This window comes from Podarcis tiliguerta, assembly GCF_965153285.1.
Source record: "Podarcis tiliguerta genome assembly, chromosome: 3".
Taxonomy (NCBI): Eukaryota; Metazoa; Chordata; class Lepidosauria; order Squamata; family Lacertidae; genus Podarcis; species Podarcis tiliguerta.
In genome coordinates, this window is record NC_139536.1 from 2,906,539 (window position 1) to 2,929,461 (window position 22,923).

The 22,923-nt window shown below is 46.0% G+C and overlaps 2 protein-coding genes across 2 annotated transcripts in view; one reads left to right on the forward strand and one right to left on the reverse strand.

The window, feature by feature from the left end:
• Positions 1-570: 570 nt before the first annotated feature.
• Positions 571-18,269, reverse strand: LOC310673951 (uncharacterized protein). The gene is made up of 3 exons (XM_083432804.1): positions 17,878-18,269; positions 6,219-6,688; positions 571-785 (listed from the first exon to the last, which is right to left on the reverse strand). The coding sequence occupies exons 1-3, from the start codon at positions 17,878-17,880 to the stop codon at positions 626-628; spliced, it is 633 nt and encodes a 210-aa protein (XP_083288930.1). The 5' UTR covers positions 17,881-18,269; the 3' UTR covers positions 571-625.
• A 3,934-nt stretch (positions 18,270-22,203) lies between these two features.
• EPHX2 (epoxide hydrolase 2) overlaps positions 22,204-22,923 on the forward strand; it is a 99,415-nt gene continuing 98,695 nt past the window's right edge. Inside the window, exon 1 of the mRNA XM_083432658.1 lies at positions 22,204-22,415. Coding sequence (XP_083288784.1) covers positions 22,309-22,415 — 107 coding nt within the window. The 5' untranslated portion in view covers positions 22,204-22,308. The remainder of the gene's footprint in view (positions 22,416-22,923) is intronic.

Below are 22,923 nucleotides of genomic sequence, written 5' to 3' on the forward strand. Positions count from 1 at the left end.
ATATTTACCCCCCACCCCTACCCTAGGGCCCAGAATTAGCACCTGGTACTGCTTGTCGTAAGGGACACGGGTGGCGCTGTGGGTTAAACCACAGAGCCTAGGACTTGCCGATCAGAAGGTCGGCGGTTCAAATCCCCGCGACGGGGTGAGCTCCAGTTGCTTGGTCCCTGCTCCTGCCAACCTAGCAGTTAGAAAGCACATCAAAGTACAAGTAGATAAATAGGTACCACTCCGGTGGGAAGGTAAACGGCGTTTCCGTGTGTTCCTCTGGCTCGCCAGAAGCGGCTTAGTCCTGCTGGCCACATGACCCGGAAGCTGCACTCCGGCTCCCTCAGCCAGTAAAGCGAGATGAGCGCCGCAACCCCAGAGTTGGTCACGACTGGACCTAATGGTCAGGGGTCCCTTTACTGCTTTTCATGTGGGGTTTTCCTGCACTGTGCAGGTGTGCGCGAGAACTGCAAAAGATGAGGCTTCTCTGAGCAAGAGGTGACCCACCTAGTGTCCCCACGAGATGAGGAAAGTACGTGCCCACGGGGGAAAAATTAAAAATTACTGGAACCGATTCCACAATGAATGCTGAGACCTTTCTTTTAATGTTTTTGCGAACAGTGAACGGGATGCACGGTTAAGATGTCTTCAGAGCGCTTCCTTCCACCCGGGTGGCTGGTTTCTCCAAAAGGCTGGTCATCTTGACCAGGAGGTCCTGGGATGCTTGGTCCAGTTTCTCGGCCAGGTGGCTGGTCACCCGCAGCATCCTGTCCATCCCCCGCAAGTGTTCGTTTAACCTAGGGAGAAAATATGGAAACCCTCTTTAACCAAACGGTATAAAAACAAGAGGAAAGTGTTGTGGGCTTTGATGAGCAACCAGAAGAGGAAACCCAAGACCCTGTGTTCTTCCAGCAGATATAACTGTCCAGATCTGCTTCCCAATGTCATAGCCCCCTCTGCAAGTGATGAACAGGAAGACGAATCAGAGGAACAGACTCCTAGCAGCAGCACCAGGGGCGAAGAGGAGCAGTCTGATGGGGCAATGGCTGCACTAGAGGAGGGGAAGGAAGCTGATGAGGGGAGAGGGGAGAAACTTCATCAGGCAAGGCCTCTTTCCACCTGCCTTGCTCCACCCTCCACTCTCTGCTTCTGAATTTGCAAAAGCTCTGGTTTTCCCAGTAGTGATGGATGGAAGTGAGAGCTGGACCATAAAGGAGACTGATCGCCGAAGAATTGATGCTTTTGAATTCTGGTGCTGGAGGAGACTCTTGAGAGTCCCATGGACTGCAAGAAGATCAAACCTCTCCTTCCCGCCGGAGTGGTACCTATTTATCTACTTGCACTTTGATGTGCTTTCGAACTGCTAGGTTGGCAGGAGCAGGGACAGAGGAACGGGAGCTCACCCCGTCACGGGGATTCGAACTGCCGACCTTCTGGCTCTGTGGTTTAACCCACAGCGCCACCCGCGTCCCTCCCATTCATTTTATTGTGGTGCTATTAAGCAGGGAGGGGGGCTTGGGTGTTTTCAAGGACATAGTGGGTGTGCAGGAGAGTGGGGGGCCAGGAATATGAGGACAGGAGGCAATGGAGACCGAGGAGCAAGATTTTAGTTTCTCTCTCTCTCTCTCCCCTGTTGGGACATGGCATCCATCGCACAGGGAGCTGGTGGCTGAGTGAGTTACACAGCCGCAAAACCGCCGGCCAAATTCCTGCTCGGATGTGAAATTGAGCCGGGGCAATGCAAATTCCCCAGGAGAAACCCCTGAGAATCAGCAGAAAAAATATATAAAGAAATTGCTCTCGCTCAGCCGGTCCCAGTCTCTCAGCAATGCGGGCTGAATGTACAAGCTTCTCTCCTTGCAACACGTAATGCAAGGCCTGCCGGAGAAGTTTATAAGAGGAGGCATGGCATGGAGAAAACCGAAACAGAGAAATATTTTCTCCCTCGCTAAAGGACTAGAACTCATGGATGACCAGAGAAGGTGAAGGTGGGAGGTTCAGGACAGGCAAGAAAGTCCTTATTCACACAGAACAGAGTTAACACCGGTCTTGTTATTCTTATTTCAGACGTTGCAGATTATTGATAAAATTGACTGTTTCAAGAAGTGGCAAAAAGACATATCCAGATTTGTCTGGCAGGGCAAAAAGCCACGAATAAAATTTAAAATATTAACAGATGTAAAAGAAAGAGGGGGCTTTGCCCTGCCGGACTTAAAACTTTATTATGAAGCAGCAGCCTTCTGCTGGTTGAAAGAATGGCTACTTCTTGAAAATACAGACATACTGGACTTAGAAGGTTTCAATAATGCATTTGGCTGGCATGCGTATTTATGGTACGACAAGGTTAAAGTGCACAGAATGTTCAAAATTCACATTGTCAGAAAAGCATTGTTTAATGTGTGGATTAGATATAAAGATCTTTTGGAAAACAAAACTCCAAGGTGGTTGTCTCCAATGGAAGCTAAAGCGGTAAAGAGACTCAATATGGAGGCCAATTGGCCAAAGTATTGGGAGATTTTAGAACAGGATGGTGACAAATTGAAACTACAGAGCTTTGATAAATTAAAAAGCAAAGTCCGAGATTGGCTTCATTATTACCAAATAATGGAGGCACTTAAAATGGATAGAAAAATCGGCTTCCAGGTGGAGAAATCAAAATTGGAAACAGAATTGTTAGAACCCAAAACAAAAATATTGTCTAGAATGTATAACTTGCTGCTGAAATGGAATATACAAGATGAGGAAGTGAAATCGGTTATGATTAAATGGGCACAAGATGTTGGTCATAACATAATGTTTGCTGACTGGGAAAGGTTGTGGACCACTGGAATAAAGTTTACGGCATGTAATGCCTTAAGAGAAAATATAATGAAAATGATTTACAGATGGTACATGACACCAGTCAAGCTAGCAAAAATGTATCATATGCCTGATAATAAATGTTGGAAATGTAAAGAATCTGAAGGCACTTTCTTTCACCTTTGGTGGACGTGCCCAAGGATCAAGGCCTTCTGGGAGATGATTTATAATGAACTGAAAAAGGTGTTTAAATACACATTTAGAAAGAACCCAGAAGCCTTTCTCCTGGGTATGGTGAACCAACAGGTCCAGGTGAAGGACAGAACCTTTTTTATGTATGCCACAACAGCAGCAAGAATACTTATTGCACAACATTGGAAGATGCAAGATCTACCCACGCTGGAAGAATGGCAAATGAAGCTTATCGACTACATGGAGCTTGCAGAAATGACCGGCAGAATCAGAGACCAGGGAGAAGAGACGGTGAAAGAAGACTGGAGGAAATTTAAAGACTATCTACAGAAGCATCATAAAATAAAGAACGTTTGAGGACATCAGATTGAATTTAAAAGAATGTTAGTATAAAAACTTAATGATAAAGAAAGAATAATTTTTAAGACATATGGAAATGCAATGATTGTTAAGATAATAAGACTAAGTTGAACTAAAGATACGCCAGAGGGAAAGAGTTTACTGTCAGAATATAAGATCTAGAATACAGAGTGGGAAGGTATGGGGAAGTCGCAGACCTAAGTTAATGCTGAAAAATATAAAGACACAATATTTGTTTTTAACTTTTTCTATTTTATTTTTCTTTTTTTGTCTATGTACAATGTATGTATTGTTTTTTTTTTCTTTGATGTATTTGTTGATTTGTATTCTTTGTTTATTGATTGTGAAATAATAAAATATCATTTAAAAAAAAAAATAGAACTCATGGATGACCAGAGAAGGTGAAGGTGGGAGGTTCAGGACAGGCAAGAAAGTCCTTATTCACACAGAACAGAGTTAACACCGGTCTTGAAAGACCTACACTGGCTCCCAGTACGTTTCCAAGCACAATTCAAAGTGTTGGTGCTGACCTTTCAAGCCCTAAATGGCCTCGGTCCAGTATATCTGAAGGAGCATCTCCACCCCCATCGTTCTGCCCAGACACTGAGATCCAGCTCCGAGGGCCTTCTGGTGGTTCCCTCATTGCAAGATGTGAGGTTACAGGGAACCAGGCAGAGGGCCTTCTCAGTGGTGGCACCTACCCTGTGGAACGCCCTCCCACCAGATGTCAAAGAGAACAACAAGTACCAGACTTTTAGAAGACATCCGAAGTCATCCCTCTTTAGGCAAGCTTTTAATGTTTAACAAACTACTGTATTTTAATACTTTGTTGCAAGGCGCCCAGGGTGGCTGGGGAGACCCAGCCAGATGGGCAGGGTATAATATAATTATAATTTATTAAACTGTGGAACTCCCTGCCACATGAGACAGTGCTGGCCACCGAACTAGATGGCTTTAAAAGAGCATTAGACAAATTCATGGAGGAGGAGGTGACTATGGGTGGCTATGAGCCACACGGGTTCTGCTCTGCCCTCCACAGTCAGAGGCAGCGATGCAACTGAATCCTAGTTGCAGGAGGTGAGAGTGATGCTCTTGTGCTCAGATCCTGGGCCTCTGGTTGGTCACTGCGAAGGCAGGATGCTCAACTAGATGGGCCACTGGCTTAACCCAGCATCGGCCTAATCCGAGCAGATTTGTCCGTTTCAGCTCTCTCTGCTTCTCATAAACTCAACCCTCCACATTTCTGCAGGAATTTCTGCAGTTTTATTTTTTAAAAATAACCGTTGTGAAAATTTGGCAGCATTGCAGTACGAATTCCTCCTGATAGACCTATGTTTATATGTAGTTTTTACTTTTCCCCCCTGCAAATAATTCCCCCCAACATATTGCATTTCTGTATGGTATTTTCATGAATATATTCACTTCTATGCGCACTTTGCTCTAGAAAATCGTGGATTTCAAAGGCTGCATATTGTTTCATATGTTTCAGGCTGTCCATGGCGGCGCAGGTCAATTCTGTGTCCAGGACAGCTGTTTACCAGCTCCATCTGGCACGCAGGATGAGACCCTACCTGCCCGCAGACTGTCTCGCCAGAGTGGTGCATGCTCTGGTTATCTCCCACTTGGACTACTGCAATGTGCTCTACATAGGACTACCTTTGAAGGTGACCCGGAAACTGCAATTAATCCAGAATGCGGCAGCTACACTGGTGACTGGGAGCAGCTGCGGAGACCATATAACGCCGGTCTTGAAAGACCCACATTGGCTCTCAGGATGTTTCCGAGCACAATTCAAAGTGTTGGTGCTGACCTTTAAAACCCTAAATGGCGTCAGCACTGTATACCTGAAGGAGCGTCTCCACCCCCATCGTTCAGACCAGACACTGAGGTTCAGCTCTGAGGGCCTTCTGGCGGTTCCCTCCCTGCGAGAAGCCAAGTTACAGGGAACGAGGCAGAGGGCCTTCTTGGTAGTGGCTCCTGCCCTGTGGAACGCCCTCCCATCAGATGTCAAAAGAATAAACAACTATCTGACTTTTAGAAGACATCTGCAGGCAGCCCTGTATCGGGAAGTTCTTAATGTTTGATGTTTCATCGTGTTTTTAATATTCTGTTGGGCGCCACCCAGATGGGCAGGGTATAAATAAATAAAATAATAATAATAATAATTTCAGAAAGCGCAAACCAGGTAAGTTTGCCTTTAAGAAGGAGCTGAATTCAATGTGTCCCCTGCCCTGAGAAGGAAGGATTTCCTTTCCTCTGCCTGCTGGTTACTGTTGGAAACCTGTGTACGTGCAGCCACTGACACAGAGTCAATTAAGGTTCGGCAGACAGCCAGAAGGCAATCTGAAGGAGTAAGTCTGCCTGGTGATAACAGAGGAATGGAGACAGCTCCCTGATTGGTCAAGCTCTCTCAAGGGAGTGATAATTAATGGCCTTCTAACTGGAATGTGTTAGTTCAGGAGTTCAGGAATTCAGTAGTTCTGTGTGAGTCGTGTCAGAGAGATATAGCAAAAGATCAGTGTTCTGTTCCTGTAAGTAGTCCACTGTATATAATAAACACCTAACTACAAGTTCCTGGTTCCTGCTTCTTCTATCCTGTCTGCAGCCAAGTCGCCAATTGCTTCCGTGTTTTCTGCATGTACTCTGCTAGGTCGGCTAAGGTCCTGCAACTAGTCGGAAAGTTGTGAAACACCAATAAGTTTTGCCAATAGTTACTTCCTTGGCTGACCCAAGGTTCCAGTTTTACAAGAGATCTCCTTCCTTTCCACTCACCCTCCCGCTAATCCTGCAGAGGATTATATAGGATGCACAAAGCAGCTAGCTCTGTGCTCCATTGCTAAGCCCCACAAAAAGAGCATCTGTTGTGAAGAAGCACCTACTTCTTTTTCTCGTCCTCTGCATGCAGATGATCATCTGCATGGATGTGTTCCTCCAACTCCTGCAGAAACTTCCCAAGAATCTTATGGAACTCCCCATTGGCCTCTCTCACATCTGGAAGGGCTTGGGAAACGATGTCCTGGTACCTGGACTGGCCGGCCTCCAGAGCTGCAGCCTCCTGAAGGCTCTTCAGGTTGCCTCCAAGGTCCTCCAACAAGATCTTGAGATGGTCCAGCTCTTCCTGAGAGGCTGGCGTGGTGGTTGCCCGGGTCGTCTGCGTGCAAGAGCTCCCAGACCAGGGGATGTGAAATGTGAAGTCGCAAAAGTCTGGATTTGGGGCCTGATCTCCACGATCTTCTGGGGTTGGTCTCACCGTGGCATTGCCCAGTGATTCCTCTTCCTTGCTCTGAGTAGGTATAAGAAGACTCAGCCCTAGCAGCAGACTCCAAACCGTGAGTGGTATTGTTGCAACCTGGAGAAAAGGAAAGGCGAGTCACTATTATCAGAAATGGGGTGTGGGTGGTTACACCTGAATTCAGTGTTGGGATGCTGCCGGGGAGACGGGGGCATTGGGCTGGCCCCCAGCTGGCTCCAGCTCCGGCCGGCAGCCGGGCGAACACCGGTCTCCCTTGGAATAGCATCAATCAGTGGCATGAGCCTCCGATATGTTCAGAAGCTGTGCCCGCTCTTATCAGGAGAGTGAATAAATCCTCACAATGGAAGTGACGGACAGAGGCATGTGTAAGCATTATTGACAGCGTTTATTCAGCATAGTTCAGGAACAAAGGAAAAACATGTCTGCTTCCCTTCGACTCCAAGCAAAACAGCAACAGCAAAAGCAATATACAAACGGAAGTTCCCAGCAGACTGTGCTGGAAGTAAACAGGCATGTGACACACAACAGTCATGCCTGTTCCTTTTAAGGTGGAACGGAACTATATCCTAACATTCAGACCTGTTTTTCCAAGCCCAGTGCTTTTTCCCAGTGTGGGAAAAGAGAGAAGAACTCAGTCAAGGGAGTTTGGGGTGTTTAGCCTGGGGGAGAGGAGACAGAGAGGTGATCGGATGGTCCGATTCAAATATCTGAAAGGCTTTCACATTGAAGATGGAGCAAGTTTGTTTTCTGCTGTTCCAGGGGGTTGGGACCCCAAACTAGTGACTTCAAGCTACGAGAAATGAGATTCCGACTAAACATACAGAAAAACTTTCTGACAGCAAGAGCTGTTCGACAGTGGAACGGGCTTCCTTGAGAGGATGTAGACTCTCCTCCCTTGGAGGTTTTTAAGCAGAGGTTATATGGCCATCTGTCATGGATACTTTAGCTGTGATTCCCACATTGCAGGGGGTTGGACTAGATGACCCCTGGGGTTCCTTCCAGCTCTACAATTCTATGAGTCTATGAAAAGGCAGGAAGAGATTCTCCAACTAACTAACTAACTAACTAACTAACTAACTAACTAACTAACTATTGTAGTTGTGAATTGCCCTGGGCATAGGGTGGTATATAAATTTAATTAACACAGCAACAACTGCTACTACCTTGTAGGCTGATTGGCACAAATAAAGCCCCTCGCCTCCATCACAAAGATCCTTTTCTTTTTTAATTTTTATTGGAAATTTTATTTGCAACATAACATAAACCCCCACCCCCCCAATACAGAAATCCACCCTCATTAAACGTGAACATAATATACAATAAGCATAACATACAACAATACAAACAACCAAATAAAAGATTTCCTTTATCCTGTATCTGGCCTCCTTATTTACTTCTTATAAGCTGTTTATGAATAATTATTAAGATTTTTCTAATTATAACTTAAATATCCACAAAGTCTCCTGCAGGCATTAATCGAAACAAGTCCAGGTATGTATTTTAGGGCACTGTTTTGCAAAGTATTCTCTGCATTTCCCCCATGCTTTTTGAAACTCTTGTCTAGTGTGATCTCTAATTGCCTCAATCTAGCCAGTTCAATGTACTCTAACAGTTTGTCTTGCCATTCCTTTTGTGTTGGCTCAATTTCTTTTTCCCAGTTTTTAGCAATTAGGATCACCAACCTCCTTTTCGTTCAGCTCGTCCTTGCAATAATTTGCGTCCAGATTCCCTTCCTGCCAGGAAAGCAATCATCACAGCTTTGCTGTTGGCAACCAGCAACCGTCCCCTGGCAAGAACCACCTGGCCACCTGCCACGGCTGTCTCTTGCCCACCTGTGCCCTGCACAACCCAACAGCCGCACAAAAACGATCTGCCTTGCTAAGGTTTCCCCCTCTTTCCTTCTGGTGTTCAGTCCCGAAAAACCCAGCGCTCGGTATTCTCCCCAGAGGCATCCAACGTCCCACAAAAGGAGGCACTTATTTATGTAACACACGGTTAATCTATGGAACTCCCTGTTGCAGGAAGCAGTGGTGAATACCAACTGAGACGGCTTTCTGAGAAGATTAGACAAACCCAGGGAAGGCTACCCCAATCAGGGGTAACAGTGCTTCTGTGGACTCTCCTTCCTTGAAGCTTTGTAAGCAGAGGCTGGAGGGCCACCTGTCATGGTTGCTTTAGCTGAGATTCCAGAAATCCAGGGGGTTGGACTTGATGACCTTTGGGGTCCCTTCCAACTCTACCATTCTATGGTTCTGAATACCATTTGCTGGAAACCGCAAGAAGGCAGAGGACTTTTGCACACAAAGAATGACAGAATAGGACGCTGGACTAGACGGGTCATTCACCTGATCCAACAAGCTCTTCTTATGTGTTTAATTACTGCCTTTAATCCTTCAATCTCCCAGGACATTCTATACAAGATCTCAAAGTAGCTGTCTTATTACAAAAGAATTTTAGAAATAGACTGGAAAGAGAAGTTGCTGAATGGCAACTCATTACCAAACTTAAAACCATGGAGAGACCTGGCCTGAATAGAGACTTTGGATTCTTATCTCATTATACATGATAAAGCTATTTTTTAGCCATCTCACCCTTGCTTTTTCCTGTAAGACCCATTGCAGTCGTTAACAGGCGTCAACAGGTTTACCACACCTACCAGCCAATCACCCATTCCCACCACCCTCCTGAGTAATACCCCTCCTCACCCTCTCAAAAAGCAGAGACATCACCTTGCCGGCAAAGGTTGGTATAGTTAAAGCTATGGTTTTCCCAGTACAGTGGTACCTCAGGTTACATATGCTTCAGGTTACAGACACTTCAGGTTACAGACTCCGCTAACCCAGAAATATTACCTCGGGTTAAGAACTTTGCTTCAGGATGAGAACAGAAATTGTACAGCAGCAGCGCAACCTGAACAGTTTCAGGTTAAGAAAAGGCCTCCAGAACGAATTAAGTTCTTAACCGAGGTACCACTGTAGTGATGTATGGAAGTGAGAACTGGACCTAAAGAAGGCTGATCGCCAAAGAATTGATGCTTTTGAATTCTGGTGCTGGAGGAGACTCTTGAGAGTCCCATGGACTGCAAGAAGATCAAACCTCTCCATTCTGAAGGAAATCAGCCCTGAGTGCTCACTGGAAGGACAGATCCTGAAGCTGAGGCTCCAAGACTTTGGCCACCTCATGAGAAGAGAAGACTCCCTGGAAAAGACCCTGGTGTTGGGAAAGATGGAGGGCGCAAGGAGAAGGGATGACGGAGGACGAGATGGTTGGATAGTGTTCTCGAAGCTACCAGCATGAGTTTGACCAAACTGCGGGAGGCAGTGGAAGACAGGAGGGCCTGGCATGCTCTGGTCCATGGGGTCACTAAGAGTCGGACACGACTAAACGACAAAACAACAACCCTCTCACTATATATAAGGGTGCAGTGATTTCTGTTTCAGTGTATCTGAAGATGTGTGCATGCACATGGAAGCTCATACCAAGAACAAACTTAGTTGGTCTCTAAGGTGCTACTGGAAGGAATATTTTTCTTGGCAGGGTTAGGGTTGTTGTTGTTTAGTTGTGTCCGACTCTTCGTTAGGGTTAGGCTTGGGTATAAGGGATAGGGGAAATGGTTTTATTCATGCTTCTGAATGCCAGCTGTTGGAAACCACAGAGAGTGCTCTTGCACTGAAATCCTGCTTGCAAGGATCTGGTTTGCCATCCATAGGCCCCTGGCCTGATCCTGCAGACTCCTCTGAGGCTCTTAAGGTTTCCAGCAACTCCATTTGGTGCTCAGTGACAGAACCCAGCGCACTGGATTTTCCCCAGAGGCATCCAATATCCTGCAAGGGAAATGGAGGAGTTTCTCGTTCCCTCTCTCTCCCTCTGGCTGGCCTTTAGGGTAGAGTCTTCTTTGGCACTGCTTCGTGCAGAACTTGCTGAGCCCCTCCTGGCTGCCAGAAGCCTCCTCCAGCAAAATACTCAAAGGCAGGTTTTGGTGGCCAAATTAAGTTCTGCTCTAATTAATCCATGAAGCCAGATAGAGAGGGAGACAGACTCTGTTGGAAGGAAGCAATGTTTGTTTGTTTGTTTGTTTGTTTGTTTGTTTGTTTCATTGATCTCTCATCTCTCCTCCAAGATACTCAAGTTGGCCAACACAGTTCTCCCACCATTTGATCCTCACAATACAACCCTGTGGGGTAGGCTGAGGTTGAGAGGCTGTGACTGGACATTTGAAGCCCTGGTGCGACATCAAGACTCTAACCACTACTCCACTCTGCCTCTGCACCGGAGTATCTCTACACCATCCTCCATGGCAGAAAAAAGCCATTCCAAAGTGGCTCAGGTAAAGAAAGGTTAAACTATAAACTCGCAGGATCATGGAAAATATAGGAATTGGCCTTATAACTACCTGAATGCCTTATAACAACTAAGACCATTGGTCCATCGAGCCGAGTATCATCTAATTTGACTGGCAGGGGTGCCAACTTGAATAAAATATTGAGATAGCAGCGTGAGGGCTGGGCAGGGGGTGTCAAAGGTTGCTGAGGGCCACCAATGAAGGCACTGGGGGTCACATACGGCCCTCGGGCCATGAGTTGGACCACCCTGGGCTAAGACTGTTGCCTACTGCCTGCCCATACATGCCCGCCAACATGACTCTGATGAAAATAGGGACGTCCTATTCTGGGGACGCGGGTGGCGCTGTGGTCTAAAGCACAGAGCCTAGGACTGCCAATCAGAAGGTCGGCGGTTCGAATCCCCGCGACGGGGTGAGCTCCTGTTCCTGCCAACCTAGCAGTTCAAAAGCATGTCAAAGTGCAAGTAGATAAATAGGTACCGCTCCGGCGGGAAGGTAAACGGCGTTTCTGTAGGCTGCTCTGGTTTGCCAGAAGCGGCTTAGTCCTGCTGGCCATGTGACCCGGAAGCTGTAAGCCAGCTCCCTCGGCCAGGAAAGCGAGAAGAGCGCCGCAACCCCAGAGTCGGCCACGACTGGACCTAATGGTCAGGGGTCCCTTTACCTTTACCTAAGGAAAGGTGGGACATTCTGGAATCAAATCAGAAACTGGGATGGCTTCTGTAGATCTGGGACTGTCCCTGGAAAATAGGGACACTAGGAGGGTCTGCCCAGCGGTGGAGGAAGCTTTTCAGGTGCCTGGGTGAACCACCCATTGTGCGAACAGGATCCTGAACTAGATGGGCCATTGGCCTGATCCAGCAGGCTCGCCTTTTGTCTGCATGTTCTTCCTGGTACTTTGCAAAAGGAATGAGTGGAATCTGTTCCTACCCGGAGTTTTACAGCTGACCCCTCTCTGTCCGGGGTCTTTATGCTTCACCCCACAGATGCATTCCAGGGTGCCTGTTTCCCTGAGCAAAGCTTTCAGCATTTTGGATTTCGTAGCTGTGCGAAGCCCTCCGACTGCTCTCGCCCGATTCATTTCTGATTCCCTCCCTTGAATGATCCAAACCAGCTGCCTATTAAGTGCGCACTACAAAGGCAGGCCTTTCTGTTTCCCTGCAAGTCACAGCCTTGCCTTTTCCAGAGAACCTGCGTTGCTGCCAGATGGCATCCAAACAGACTTCTAAATCTAGATACTTCCTTTGAATCGCAGTCAGCGGGAATGTGAATTAAGGAGTCGGGAACTGTGCTGAATTGCCATCCCACCTCCCAGGAGGGGACCACACTCTGTTCTTTTTTTATATATATATAATATTTTTATTAAGATTTTCACATAAAAGAAGAAAAAAAAGATACAAAAAATAAAAACAAATAAAAACAATTCAATTTTCATAGTATTTCTTGCATTTGCTTGTTTCCCGGACTTCCCCACACCTCCCCTCTCTGTGTTCCAGTTCAATTATTTAATCAGCAAATCCCTTCCCTCTTTACCTTTATCCTTATCTTTATCTTAGTATATTATACCTTTAGTTGTTCATCTTTTAGCCATCCATTTTTCCATATTCCTTCACCCCATTATTACTAATAACCCTTTAACCTCAATCCAACATCATTCTAACATTCATTAATTTTATAATATTTCTGTAAATAGTCTTTGAATTTCTTCCAATCTTCCTCCACCAGCTCTTCTCCCTGGTCTCGGATTCTGCTGGTCATTTCCGCCAATTCCATGTAGTCCATCACCTTCATCTGCCATTTTTCCAGGGTGGGTAGATCTTGTGTCTTCCAATACTTTGCGGTAAGTATTCTTGCTGCTGTTGTGGCATACATAAAGAAAGTTCTATCCTTCTTTGGCACCAATTGGCCAACCATGCCCAGGAGAAAGGCCTCTGGTTTCTTCAGGAAGGTATATTTAAACACCTTTTTCATTTCATTATAGATCATTTCCCAGAAGGTCTTAATCCTTGGGCACGTCCACCAAAGGTGGAAGAATGTGCCTTCAGTTTCTTTACATTGGGACCACACTCTGTTCTGTCCCTTCTTCTTGTGGGGCATGAATGACCCAGGCTTAGTTAAGAACAGGAGCAGGGAACAACAGTGGACTTTCAGTTGTTGTGGATTCACAGACCCTCCAAGTGCCCCTATTCTCCAGGGACAGTTCTGGATTTACAGAAGCCGTACTGGTTTCTGATTTGATCCCTGTGTTATTTATTCAGTGGTCTCTGTTTGCCTGAGCTCGAGTCTGAATTAAGGATTCTGAGCTCCTGTGTTCTGATTCAACACATGTTGTCCAATCACAGAACGTTTCAGGATTCGGGCCGCTGCCATTGGCCCTTGAACTTGTGATTCGCAGGTTGGAAGTTTAGACAGCCAATCTCGTTGGTAGTGGGAGTGGCCCAGGCTTTCAGAAATGTATATAAGCAGTTGCTTTGCCCCTGTTTCCCAGTTATGTAGTTCAAGAAAGGTTCTTGCTGTTATCGCTGTGTCTTGCCTCGTGGGAACCAGCCTACAATTCACTGGTGACCAGGCCCAGACAGAGGGGGGGCCATGTGGGCCACTTGGCCCAGGCCTCCAATTCCAAAGGGGGACTCGGTCAGCATATTCACAATCAAATAAGAAGACGGAGAGGTTTTACCGTAATTATAATTATAATTTAATTATAATTAATAAATTATAATTATAATTTAATTATAATTAATAGTCAAATTTGTCTACTTAAAAATGCATTATTGAACTATTAAAAAGCATCTTAAAAAGCAGAGACATCACCTTGCCAACCAGGGTCCGTATAGTTAACGCTATGGTTTTCCTAGTAGTGATGTATGGAAGTGAGAGCTGGACCATAAAGAAGGCTGATCGCCAAAGAATTGATGCTTTTGGATTCTGGTGTTGGAGGAGACTCTTGAGAGTCCCATGGACTGCAAGAAGATCAAACCTGTCCATTCTGAAGGAAATCAGCCCTGAGTGCTCACTGGAAGGACAGATCCTGAAGCTGAGGCTCCAAGACTTTGGCCACCTCGTGAGAAGAGAAGACTCCCTGGAAAAGACCCTGATGTTGGGGAAGATGGAGGGCACAAGGAGAAGGGGACAACAGAGGATGAGATGGTTGGATGGTGTTCTCGAAGCTACCAGCATGAGTTTGACCAAACTGCGGGAGGCAGTGGAAGACAGAAGTGCCTGGCGTGCTCTGGTCCAGGGGGTCACGAAGAGAAATCACTGGCTGAAGCCACAAGGCAGATCACACAGAGCGGCCGTCATGACCACCCAGGGCCACATCAAGGAATTTGACACCACGGTTCCAGGGAAATAGGACTCCTATGCCACCTGGCTGGAGTTCTTCCTCGCAGCCAATAGGGTGACTGACCCCAAACTGAAGTGGGCTACACTGTCAGTGTGTGGGGTCCTGCTACATTCAAGATGGCCCAGGCTCTGGTGACCGCAGCCAAGCTGAGCGATACAACGTTCAATGCAATCATGCTAAAGCTGCAGACCCACTTTTGTTAGAATTCCTGCTCCATGATTGCAGGACCAGTGGTCAGGGATGATGGGAACTGTAGTCTCAAAAACTTCTGGAGGGCCGAGTTTGAGGAAGCCTGCCTTAGAATAGTGATGGCCAAATTTGCCCTCCAGCTGTTTTGGGACTACAGTTCCCATCTTCCCTGACCACTGGTCCTGTTAGCTAGGGATCATGGGAGTTGTAGTCCAAAAACAGCTGGAGGGCCAAGTTTGGCCATCGCTGCCTTAGAACGTCCCTCTTTTCATGAGAGTAATGTTGGAGGGTATGCTTCTGTAAATCCGGAACTGTCTCCCCCAAATAGGGGCACTTGGAGGGTCTTTAATCTGTCTTGATTCTTCCAATATTCAGCTTCATGGTTCTAGCGTTATGAAAGAGGAAGAGAAACATTTCTCTATTTGCTTTCTCCATGCTGTGCATAACTAAGCGGAAGGTTAATTATGCTGAAAGATAATTATGGTGCAATGGAAGATGTGGGGAAATGATTGCTCGACACAATGTTGTACAACCTCCCTGAACACCAATCAGGATGGATGTTCAGCAAAGAGCTGACCCCATCCAACCTTTACCCTGCCTTTTGACAAATTTCCAGGACCAACTTTATTCTCGCAATGTTAAGCTGCTTTAGGCTGTTTTTAATATTGTGCCATGCTATATTTCAATATGAACGTTGCATGTTAGTTGCAACCTGCCCTGGGGCCCTAGGGTGAAAGGCGAGTAACAAATTTCAATAAGAATAAGAACAATGCCATATAAGCGTGTTGCTGCCATAACCACATCTGGTGGCCGTGAGCTGTACTGCCCACATCACATGGTTTGGTCATTTTTATTTTTCCAGAGATTCTGTGTTCTTTTTCAGGCATTAAGGGTCTGGTATTCACCAGACAATGAATCCCTTTCAGAGCAAGTTTGGAAACGCCTGAAAAAACATGATCTCAGACAAGCATAAGAAAGAGGAAAAACATATGATCAGCCCTGGCTTTGAAAGGGCCACCAAATGCCTGGCCCATAAAGGATTTATTTTCGCATAACCAAGTTCTTAACCACACAGCATCGTATTTCCCTGGACTCTCCCTTTCCCGTTCGAAGCCTCGTTTCTCTCTCATCTTCTGCAGATGGTTACATACCCTCCAACGATTCTCTGATGAAAACAGGGGTGTCCTATTCCATAATAACATTAACAACAACCATTTTACTACTTTTACTACTTATTGCCCCAGCCACTCTGGGTGGCTTCCAACAAATATAAAGGTAAAGGAACGCCTGACCATTAGGTCCAGTTGTGGCCGACTCTGTGGTTGCGGCGCTCATCTCGCTCTATAGGCCGAGGGAGCCAGCGTACAGCTTCCGGGTCATGTGGCCAGCATGACTAAGCTGCTTCTGGCGAACCAGAGCAGCGCACAGAAACGCCGTTTACCTTCCCGCTGGAGCGGTACCTATTTATCTACTTGCACTTTGACGTGCTTTCGAACTGCTAGGTTGGCAGGAGCAGGGACCGAGCAACGGGAGCTCACCCCGTCATGGGGATTCGAACTGCCGACCTTCTGATCTGCAAGTCCTAGGCTCTGGGGTTTAGACCACAGCGCCACCCACGTCCCACATAAAAACATAATAAAACTTTTTAGAAAAACCTTCCCTATATAGGGGTTGCCTTTCGATGGTTTGGGTTTCAGATAACTCCATACACTCTGACATTTCTCAGATGAAAATAGAGACATCCAGGGGTGTGGGAGATAAATATTTGGGGGGATAATGATTTTTGTTCTGTTGTGTAAGTTTGTGCAGGTTTTTTGTGTCAGCGTCACCTTGTATGTGTTATGTCACTGTTAAATTGCTTGTAAGATTCTTATTTGTATATCTATCTCTTTCTTTCTTTCTTTTTAAATTTTATTCATTTTTCTTTTTCATTCATTACACACATCTCAGTTTCTTAACATTTATTATATATTCCTCTATCCCTCCCCTCCAGGGCTTCCCCCAACTTCCGCTTCTGGTTTGTTTCCCTTTTCACCCTCTTTGCTATCTCCTAACAGAAAAGGTTGTTAATAACATAACATCAAGCCTAAAAACATAAAAATAAAAGTAAATGCACCATAATATTTCACTAATTTCTAAACATTTTCTAATAATTTCTAATACTTCTAATAATTTCTAATACTACTAATAATAATACTAATAATTTCTGATAATGTGAATGTTTATTTAAATCCTGACATCAAGTCTATTGACTTTCTTTGTTTCTGCAAATATAATATAAATAGTTCCCATTCTTTTTCAAAGTCACTGTTGTCTTTTTCTTGTAGTCTCTCTGTCATTTTTGCCAGTTCTGCATAGTTCATCAATTTCTCTTGCCGTTGTTCTTTATTTGGTGTTTCTCCAGTCTTCCAATTTTGTGCAATCAATATTCTTGCTGCTGTAGTGGCACACATAAATAAAGTCCTCACTTCTTTTGATATGTCTATCTCTTTCAAGTTGCCCCCGGATGAAGGAATTTCAGGAAAAAACGCTTTGGGGTTTTTAGTAAATTGTTTGTGGCACATCTGAGAACTCAAACACAAGTTATTGGCTCTTGGAGTCCCCACCAACTATACAATTATATGATTCTCTTTTGGTTTTGTGCAGTGCGTTCTGTGTTTTTGGTTTCTGTAGTTGTTTACACACACACAGCAAAACCTTGGAGACCCGTGAGCCTTAAAATTACCGGGTGTTTTTTAGAAAGAAAAAAAATAGCAGAAGGAAGATGATTGAATCTGATGAGGTCCATGACACTGGGAGATGTTTTGGATTTTGTTTACCCCCCCCCCCATTACATTTTCCCTAAAAGATTTCCTTAATTTGCATATGCAGATGAAATAGTCAGTGTTATGACTTATGGTCCTGTGTGCCTGCCCTGCCAGTCTTTTAAGAATCTAGCTTCCCCTCTTTAGAACCACTGCTCTTTTTTTCTCATGTGCAATGAATGTACCTTTAACAGATAAGTTAACTGACTAAATCTCAGATGATCAATTAAGTAAGGGGTTTTGTTTTGTTTTAGATGACCCTAGCCTGGCTTTTAATGAAAATGCAGAGTAGCAAATTCGACCAGACAACCAGCCCGTTGAGCTTCCATCCCAATTTGCTTGTCACACGCTTTGCTGAGAGGTTAGGCAACATTATTGCACATTTGTTCTGATTTGCTTGTGGGGAGGTTAGACTGAAAAGCATTTTCCACACCTGCCCTGTTCCAGGTACTAAAGGTTTCTCAGAATGCAGATTGGACAACTCCTAATTTGGAAACCGCTTCAAGACAGGAATAGATAGCAGATCAACTCCAACCTCTCCCTCCACACAAAACACCTATTTTTAATATGCTGGGCAGCGATAATATGAACCAGAAAGTCTCCGACTCACCATGGCAGAGATCTCTCCGGTGCAATTCAATGCGAACTTCAGCAGTGGATCAGAGTGACAGCTGTCCTCCAACGTCAGCGATGCAATGGACAATTTAAAAACGTCTCTGGGAGTCGTCTGCCTAAGATCTCCTCCAGCGATCTCGTTGGAATTCCCTGTGGGTCAGTTATGGATTCAACCCAAGTCAATCTACCAGTCAAGAGGACCAGCTCTGTGCATGGGGAGGCTAGACAGACGGACCGTGTCAGCGGAAAGCGTTTGTTGTGAGCGCAGTTTCCTTCCTTCGCAGTGCTGTGGCAGTGTGTGTGTTTTCAATTTACTTAACTTCTGTGGAATGCTAATGACTGACCAAGAGAGAGAGAGAGAGTTAGAGATCTGGTTTAAAAGAGGAAAAAGGAGGCCCAACGCTGAGGAAGCAAAAAAGGAACATGCCGTTCTCACCATCAGTAACAACAGGGCTGGATTTTGGCTTTAGGAGGCAGCAAGCCATGATATTGCCATGGACGGGCTGCAGCTCAGTGGAAGAGCACTCAGTGGAAGTGTTACGGAAAAATCTAGGTGCGAGGCTGCTCAGTCACCCAGCTGGTCAGGCAGAGCCCGTGGGTCCCTGCGGAATAAAGGAAGGAGTCCAGCCACCAACCGGAGCAAATAGCTGTAGACCGAAGTTTATTGCGCAACAGGTTCAAAGAGGAATTTTGAACCCCGAGGATGGGGTGACAAGGACTTTTAAAAGTTTCTATCTTATCCCAGCATATAGTTCATTAAGCATCATCATTACATCATTGCTACGTCAGAAAAGTGGAGGGTTATACATGATTAAATAAGGGATGCGGGTGGTCGACGGTTCGAATCCCCATGACAGGGTGAGCTCCCGTTGCTTGGTCCCTACTCCTGCCAACCTAGAAGTTCGAAAGCACATCAAAGTGCAAGTAGATAAATAGGTACCGCTCCGGTGGGAAGGTAAATGGTGTTTCCGTGCACTGCTCTGGTTCGCCAGAAGCGGCTTAGTCATGCTAGCCACATGACCCGGAAGCTGTACGCCGCCTCCCTCGGCCAGTAAAGCGAGATGAGCGCCGCAACCCCAGAGTCGGTCATGACTGGACCTAATGGTCAGGGGTCCCTTTACCTTTACATATACATGATTAACATAGAAGGAATGTGTTGGGGCAACAGGCGGATACAGGATATGTATTGGGAAGTACATTCTAAGCACCTACTACAAAGGGACAATAGAACTTTGGTTTGCATAGTCTGCCACCTGGGCGAGTCTGTCGGAGGAGTGCCTTTGCCCAGCGATTGACACCTATGAGTACCTTCCTGTGAGTACATGACCTCCTGCTTGAGGGATTATGGGGGGGACTGAGTGGTTTCCAAGTCCTTGGCCAATGAAGCAAATTGGCGGTGGAATGAAGGAAACTGGCAAAGGAGTTGATTTTATATGGTTTTTAAAACTAGGTAACTTCCCTGAGCTGTCAAGTCGAAAGGATACATTTATGCATAATATTTGTAACATTAAACAACTTTTAAGATGTGCCCCCCCCCCGTAATTTCCATAACAGAAGGGACCCCAAGGGTCATCCAGACCAACCCCCCTGCAATTCAGGAATCTCAACTAAAGCATCCATGACAGGTGGCCAGCGAACCTCTGCTTGAAAACCTCCAAGGAAGGAGAGTCCACAACTTCCTTAGGGAGACCGTTCCAATGTCGAACAACTCTGACTGCTAGAAAGTTATTCAGATGTTGGTTCGAGTCCTATTCTCCAGAGCATGAGAAAACAAGCTTGCCCTGTCTTTCACGTCAGAGCCCATGAGAGATTTGAAGATGGTAGCAGCCTTCCGTCCTGTGGTCTCCAGCAAGCGGTATTCAGAGTAATTTACTGCCTCCTACAGGGGACCTTGCCAACAAAGGTCCGTATAGTTAAAGCCATGGTTTCCCCAGTAGTGATGTATGGAAGTGAGAGCTGGACCATAAAGAAGGCTGATCGCCGAAGAATGGATGCTTTTGAATTATGGTGCTGGAGGAGACTCTTGAGAGTCCCATGGACTGCAAGAAGATCAAACCTCTCCATTCTGAAGGAAATCAGCCCTGAGTGCTCACTGGAAGGACAGATCCTGAAGCTGAGACTCCAATACTTTGGCCACCTCATGAGAAGACACCCCGGAAAAGACCCTGATGTTGGGAAAGATGGAGGGCACAAGGAGAAGGGGACGACAGAGGACAAGATGGTGGGACAGTGTTCTCGAAGCTACCAGCATGAGTTTGACCAAATTGCGGGAGGCAGTGGAAGACTGGAGGGCCTGGCGTTCTCTGGTCCATGGGGTCACGAAGAGGCGGACATGACTAAACAACTAAGCAACAACAGGGGAGGCAGAGTATAACCATTAATATTCATTTCCCCAGCCACATTGGGCGGCTCCCAATCAAATATTAAAAACACAATACAGTCATACCTCATGTTGCGTCCGCTTCAGGTTGCGTTTTTTCGGGTTGCGGACTACCGAAACCTGGAAATACGGGTTACTTCTGGGTTTCAGCAGTCGCAGAAGTGCTAAATCACGCTCTGCGCATGTGCAGAAGCACCAAATCGCAACCCGTGCATGCACAGAAGCGCAGACACGGGTTGCAAACGCTGCGGGTTGCGAGCGTGCATCCCGCACATATCATGTTCACAACCAGAGTGTCCACTGTACAGCATTAAACATTAAAAACTTCCCAAAACAGAGCTGCCTTCAGATGTCTTTTCAAAGTAGGATAGTTGCTTATTTCCTTGACATCTGCTGGGAGGGTGTTCCACAGGACGGGAGCCACCACTGAGAAGGCCCTCTGCCTGGTTCCCTGTAACCTCGCTTCTTGCAGTGAGGGAACCGCCAGAAGACCCTCGGAGCTGGACCTCAGTGTCTGGGTAGAACGATGGGGGTGGAGACGCTCCTTCAGGTATACTGAGCCGAGGTCGTTTAGGGGCTATGCTCCTCTGTGAATGTGGCCAATACTCTTTTAAAGCCATCCCAGTTGGCCATTCCTGCCTCCTGTGGAAGTGAGTTCCACAGTTCAGCTGTGTGCCATGTGAAGAATTATTATCAACATTGTCGGTGTCAGAAGACCTGCCAAGGAAATTGAAGAATATCTTCATGTATGCAACAACGGCAGCAAGTCTTAATAGCCCAAGGATGGAAGAACGAAGAAATCCCGACTAAAGGACTATGGCAAGAGAAACTGATGGACTATGTGGAATTGGCAAAACTGACACACAAACTGCATAATAAGGACAACTGTGACTTTAAAGAAGAATGGTAATCTTTTACAAAGTATTTAAAGAAACAAGAAACTGAAATGGACTCCTTGGCAAGTTTTGAATAAACAGACACAAATTTATTATTGGTAACATATAGATAGATAAATTAAGGATCTTACAATTTTACAATATGCGGAGATTAACATGTGCTGAAAAACCAGAGAGAGGACCTGAGGGAAGTCTGGAGGGGGGAGGGGGGGTTCTGGTGTGGGGAGGGGGGAGGGGAAAATAGGGGGGAATGAGGATGATATGTTTTTGATAAATTGTTATGTTGAAATTCTTAATATTTTTTTAATAAAAAAAACATTGTTGGTGTCAGAAGAGCGCAACAACAAAAAACTCCATTCTATAGCTTTCTGTCATCTGTCTGGGAGGGAATCTTGGTTGTTTTCCCTCTGTGCTACATTGGTAAAGTAGCACAATGGATGATTTGCATCTGTTTCCTTCATTAGTTTATATATATATAATGCAAGACTTGTTGCCAAAAACAGAATAGTTAGTAGTTCACCACCACCAGCAGCAAAACCTGCTCTGTGTGGAATAACATGTATGTTATTAACTCTACAGGAATGTAACATTTTTATATATGCAACGGTATTTTTTGCAATATTTTGCTTAAGTTGTCTGTTGTTTGCTGTCTGCTTCAGTTTTACCTACACCCAGTGCTTTTTCTGAGGCTTCGCATACCTCTAAAACATTTTGTGAATCTTTGTACTTTTGCCCATTTACCCTATTCATTGTCCCCAGTCTGAACTATAAAACGCTGATTTTATGGAGCCAAAATGAGATGAGCCAATTTATATAGAAAAAAAGCACTGCGTACACCACTTAGGAATATTTCAAATATATTCACCCATCGTGTGGTGAAGCCTGCGGCGCTAGGACCTGCCCATCCCCTGCCGGCTTGGAGGAGGAGGAGGGCAGCGGGGGGCGTGGCTCGACGTGAAGGGCGTGGATTTTTCCGCGCAGGTGGGAGTAGGCGTGGCCCACTTGTCCCTGGCTGACTTCTTGGAGGAGGGGGCGTGGCCCGCCTGGAGCGTGGGCGTGGCTTCCCTCGGCGGGTGGGCGTGGCCTCGCCTCCCCCTCAGATTCTCCTCAGAGACTCTTTCCCCTCAGAGCGTCTCTGGCTCCGGAGGCGATGGCGGCGAAGCGGCGGGCGGTGCTCTTCGACCTGGGCGGCGTCCTCTTCGGCAGCGGCCTCCCGGGAGTCTTCCGGCAGCTGGAGCCGTCCCTGGGCCTGCCCGGGTGGGTAGCCGGCCGCGTGGGAACGACGCGGCGGCGGCGAAGGGGGCGGAGGCAAACCCGCCCGCCCGACTGCTGCTCTTGGCTCGGGGGGCGACGCCAACCGCAAAAAGCAACCCCGCAGCCGCCGCGTCTCTCGGGCGTTTCTGTGTTGTTGGTCGCGCCCAGCCGCGCGCGAGTGAGAGAGAGGCTGCTGGACTGAGTGTCTCGGGAGTTTGGTGGGGGAGTCAGAAAGAGAGAGAGATCCACTCGTTGGCTATTCGTGATAATTATCACAATTAATGATCGCTCTTCTTTAATTGATAATTAAATGATAATTAATTACAGAATCGTGTGTACTCAATAAATGAACAATAATCAATGTTTATGCAATATAATAAAAACAGTTAATAATAATAATTTATTATCAAATAAACTAAATTAAGTAATAATGACAATTTATTTATTTTTAAATGAATTTAAATTTATTATTATTATTATTTATACACTGCTCCTCTGGCTGGGTTTCCCC

Coding starts and splice junctions, on each gene's coding strand:
- LOC310673951 (XM_083432804.1), bottom strand. Junction 786..6,218: donor GCAGAGGACGAGAAAAAGAA/GTAGGTGCTTCT, acceptor TTTTCTCCCTAG/GTTAAACGAACACTTGCGGG.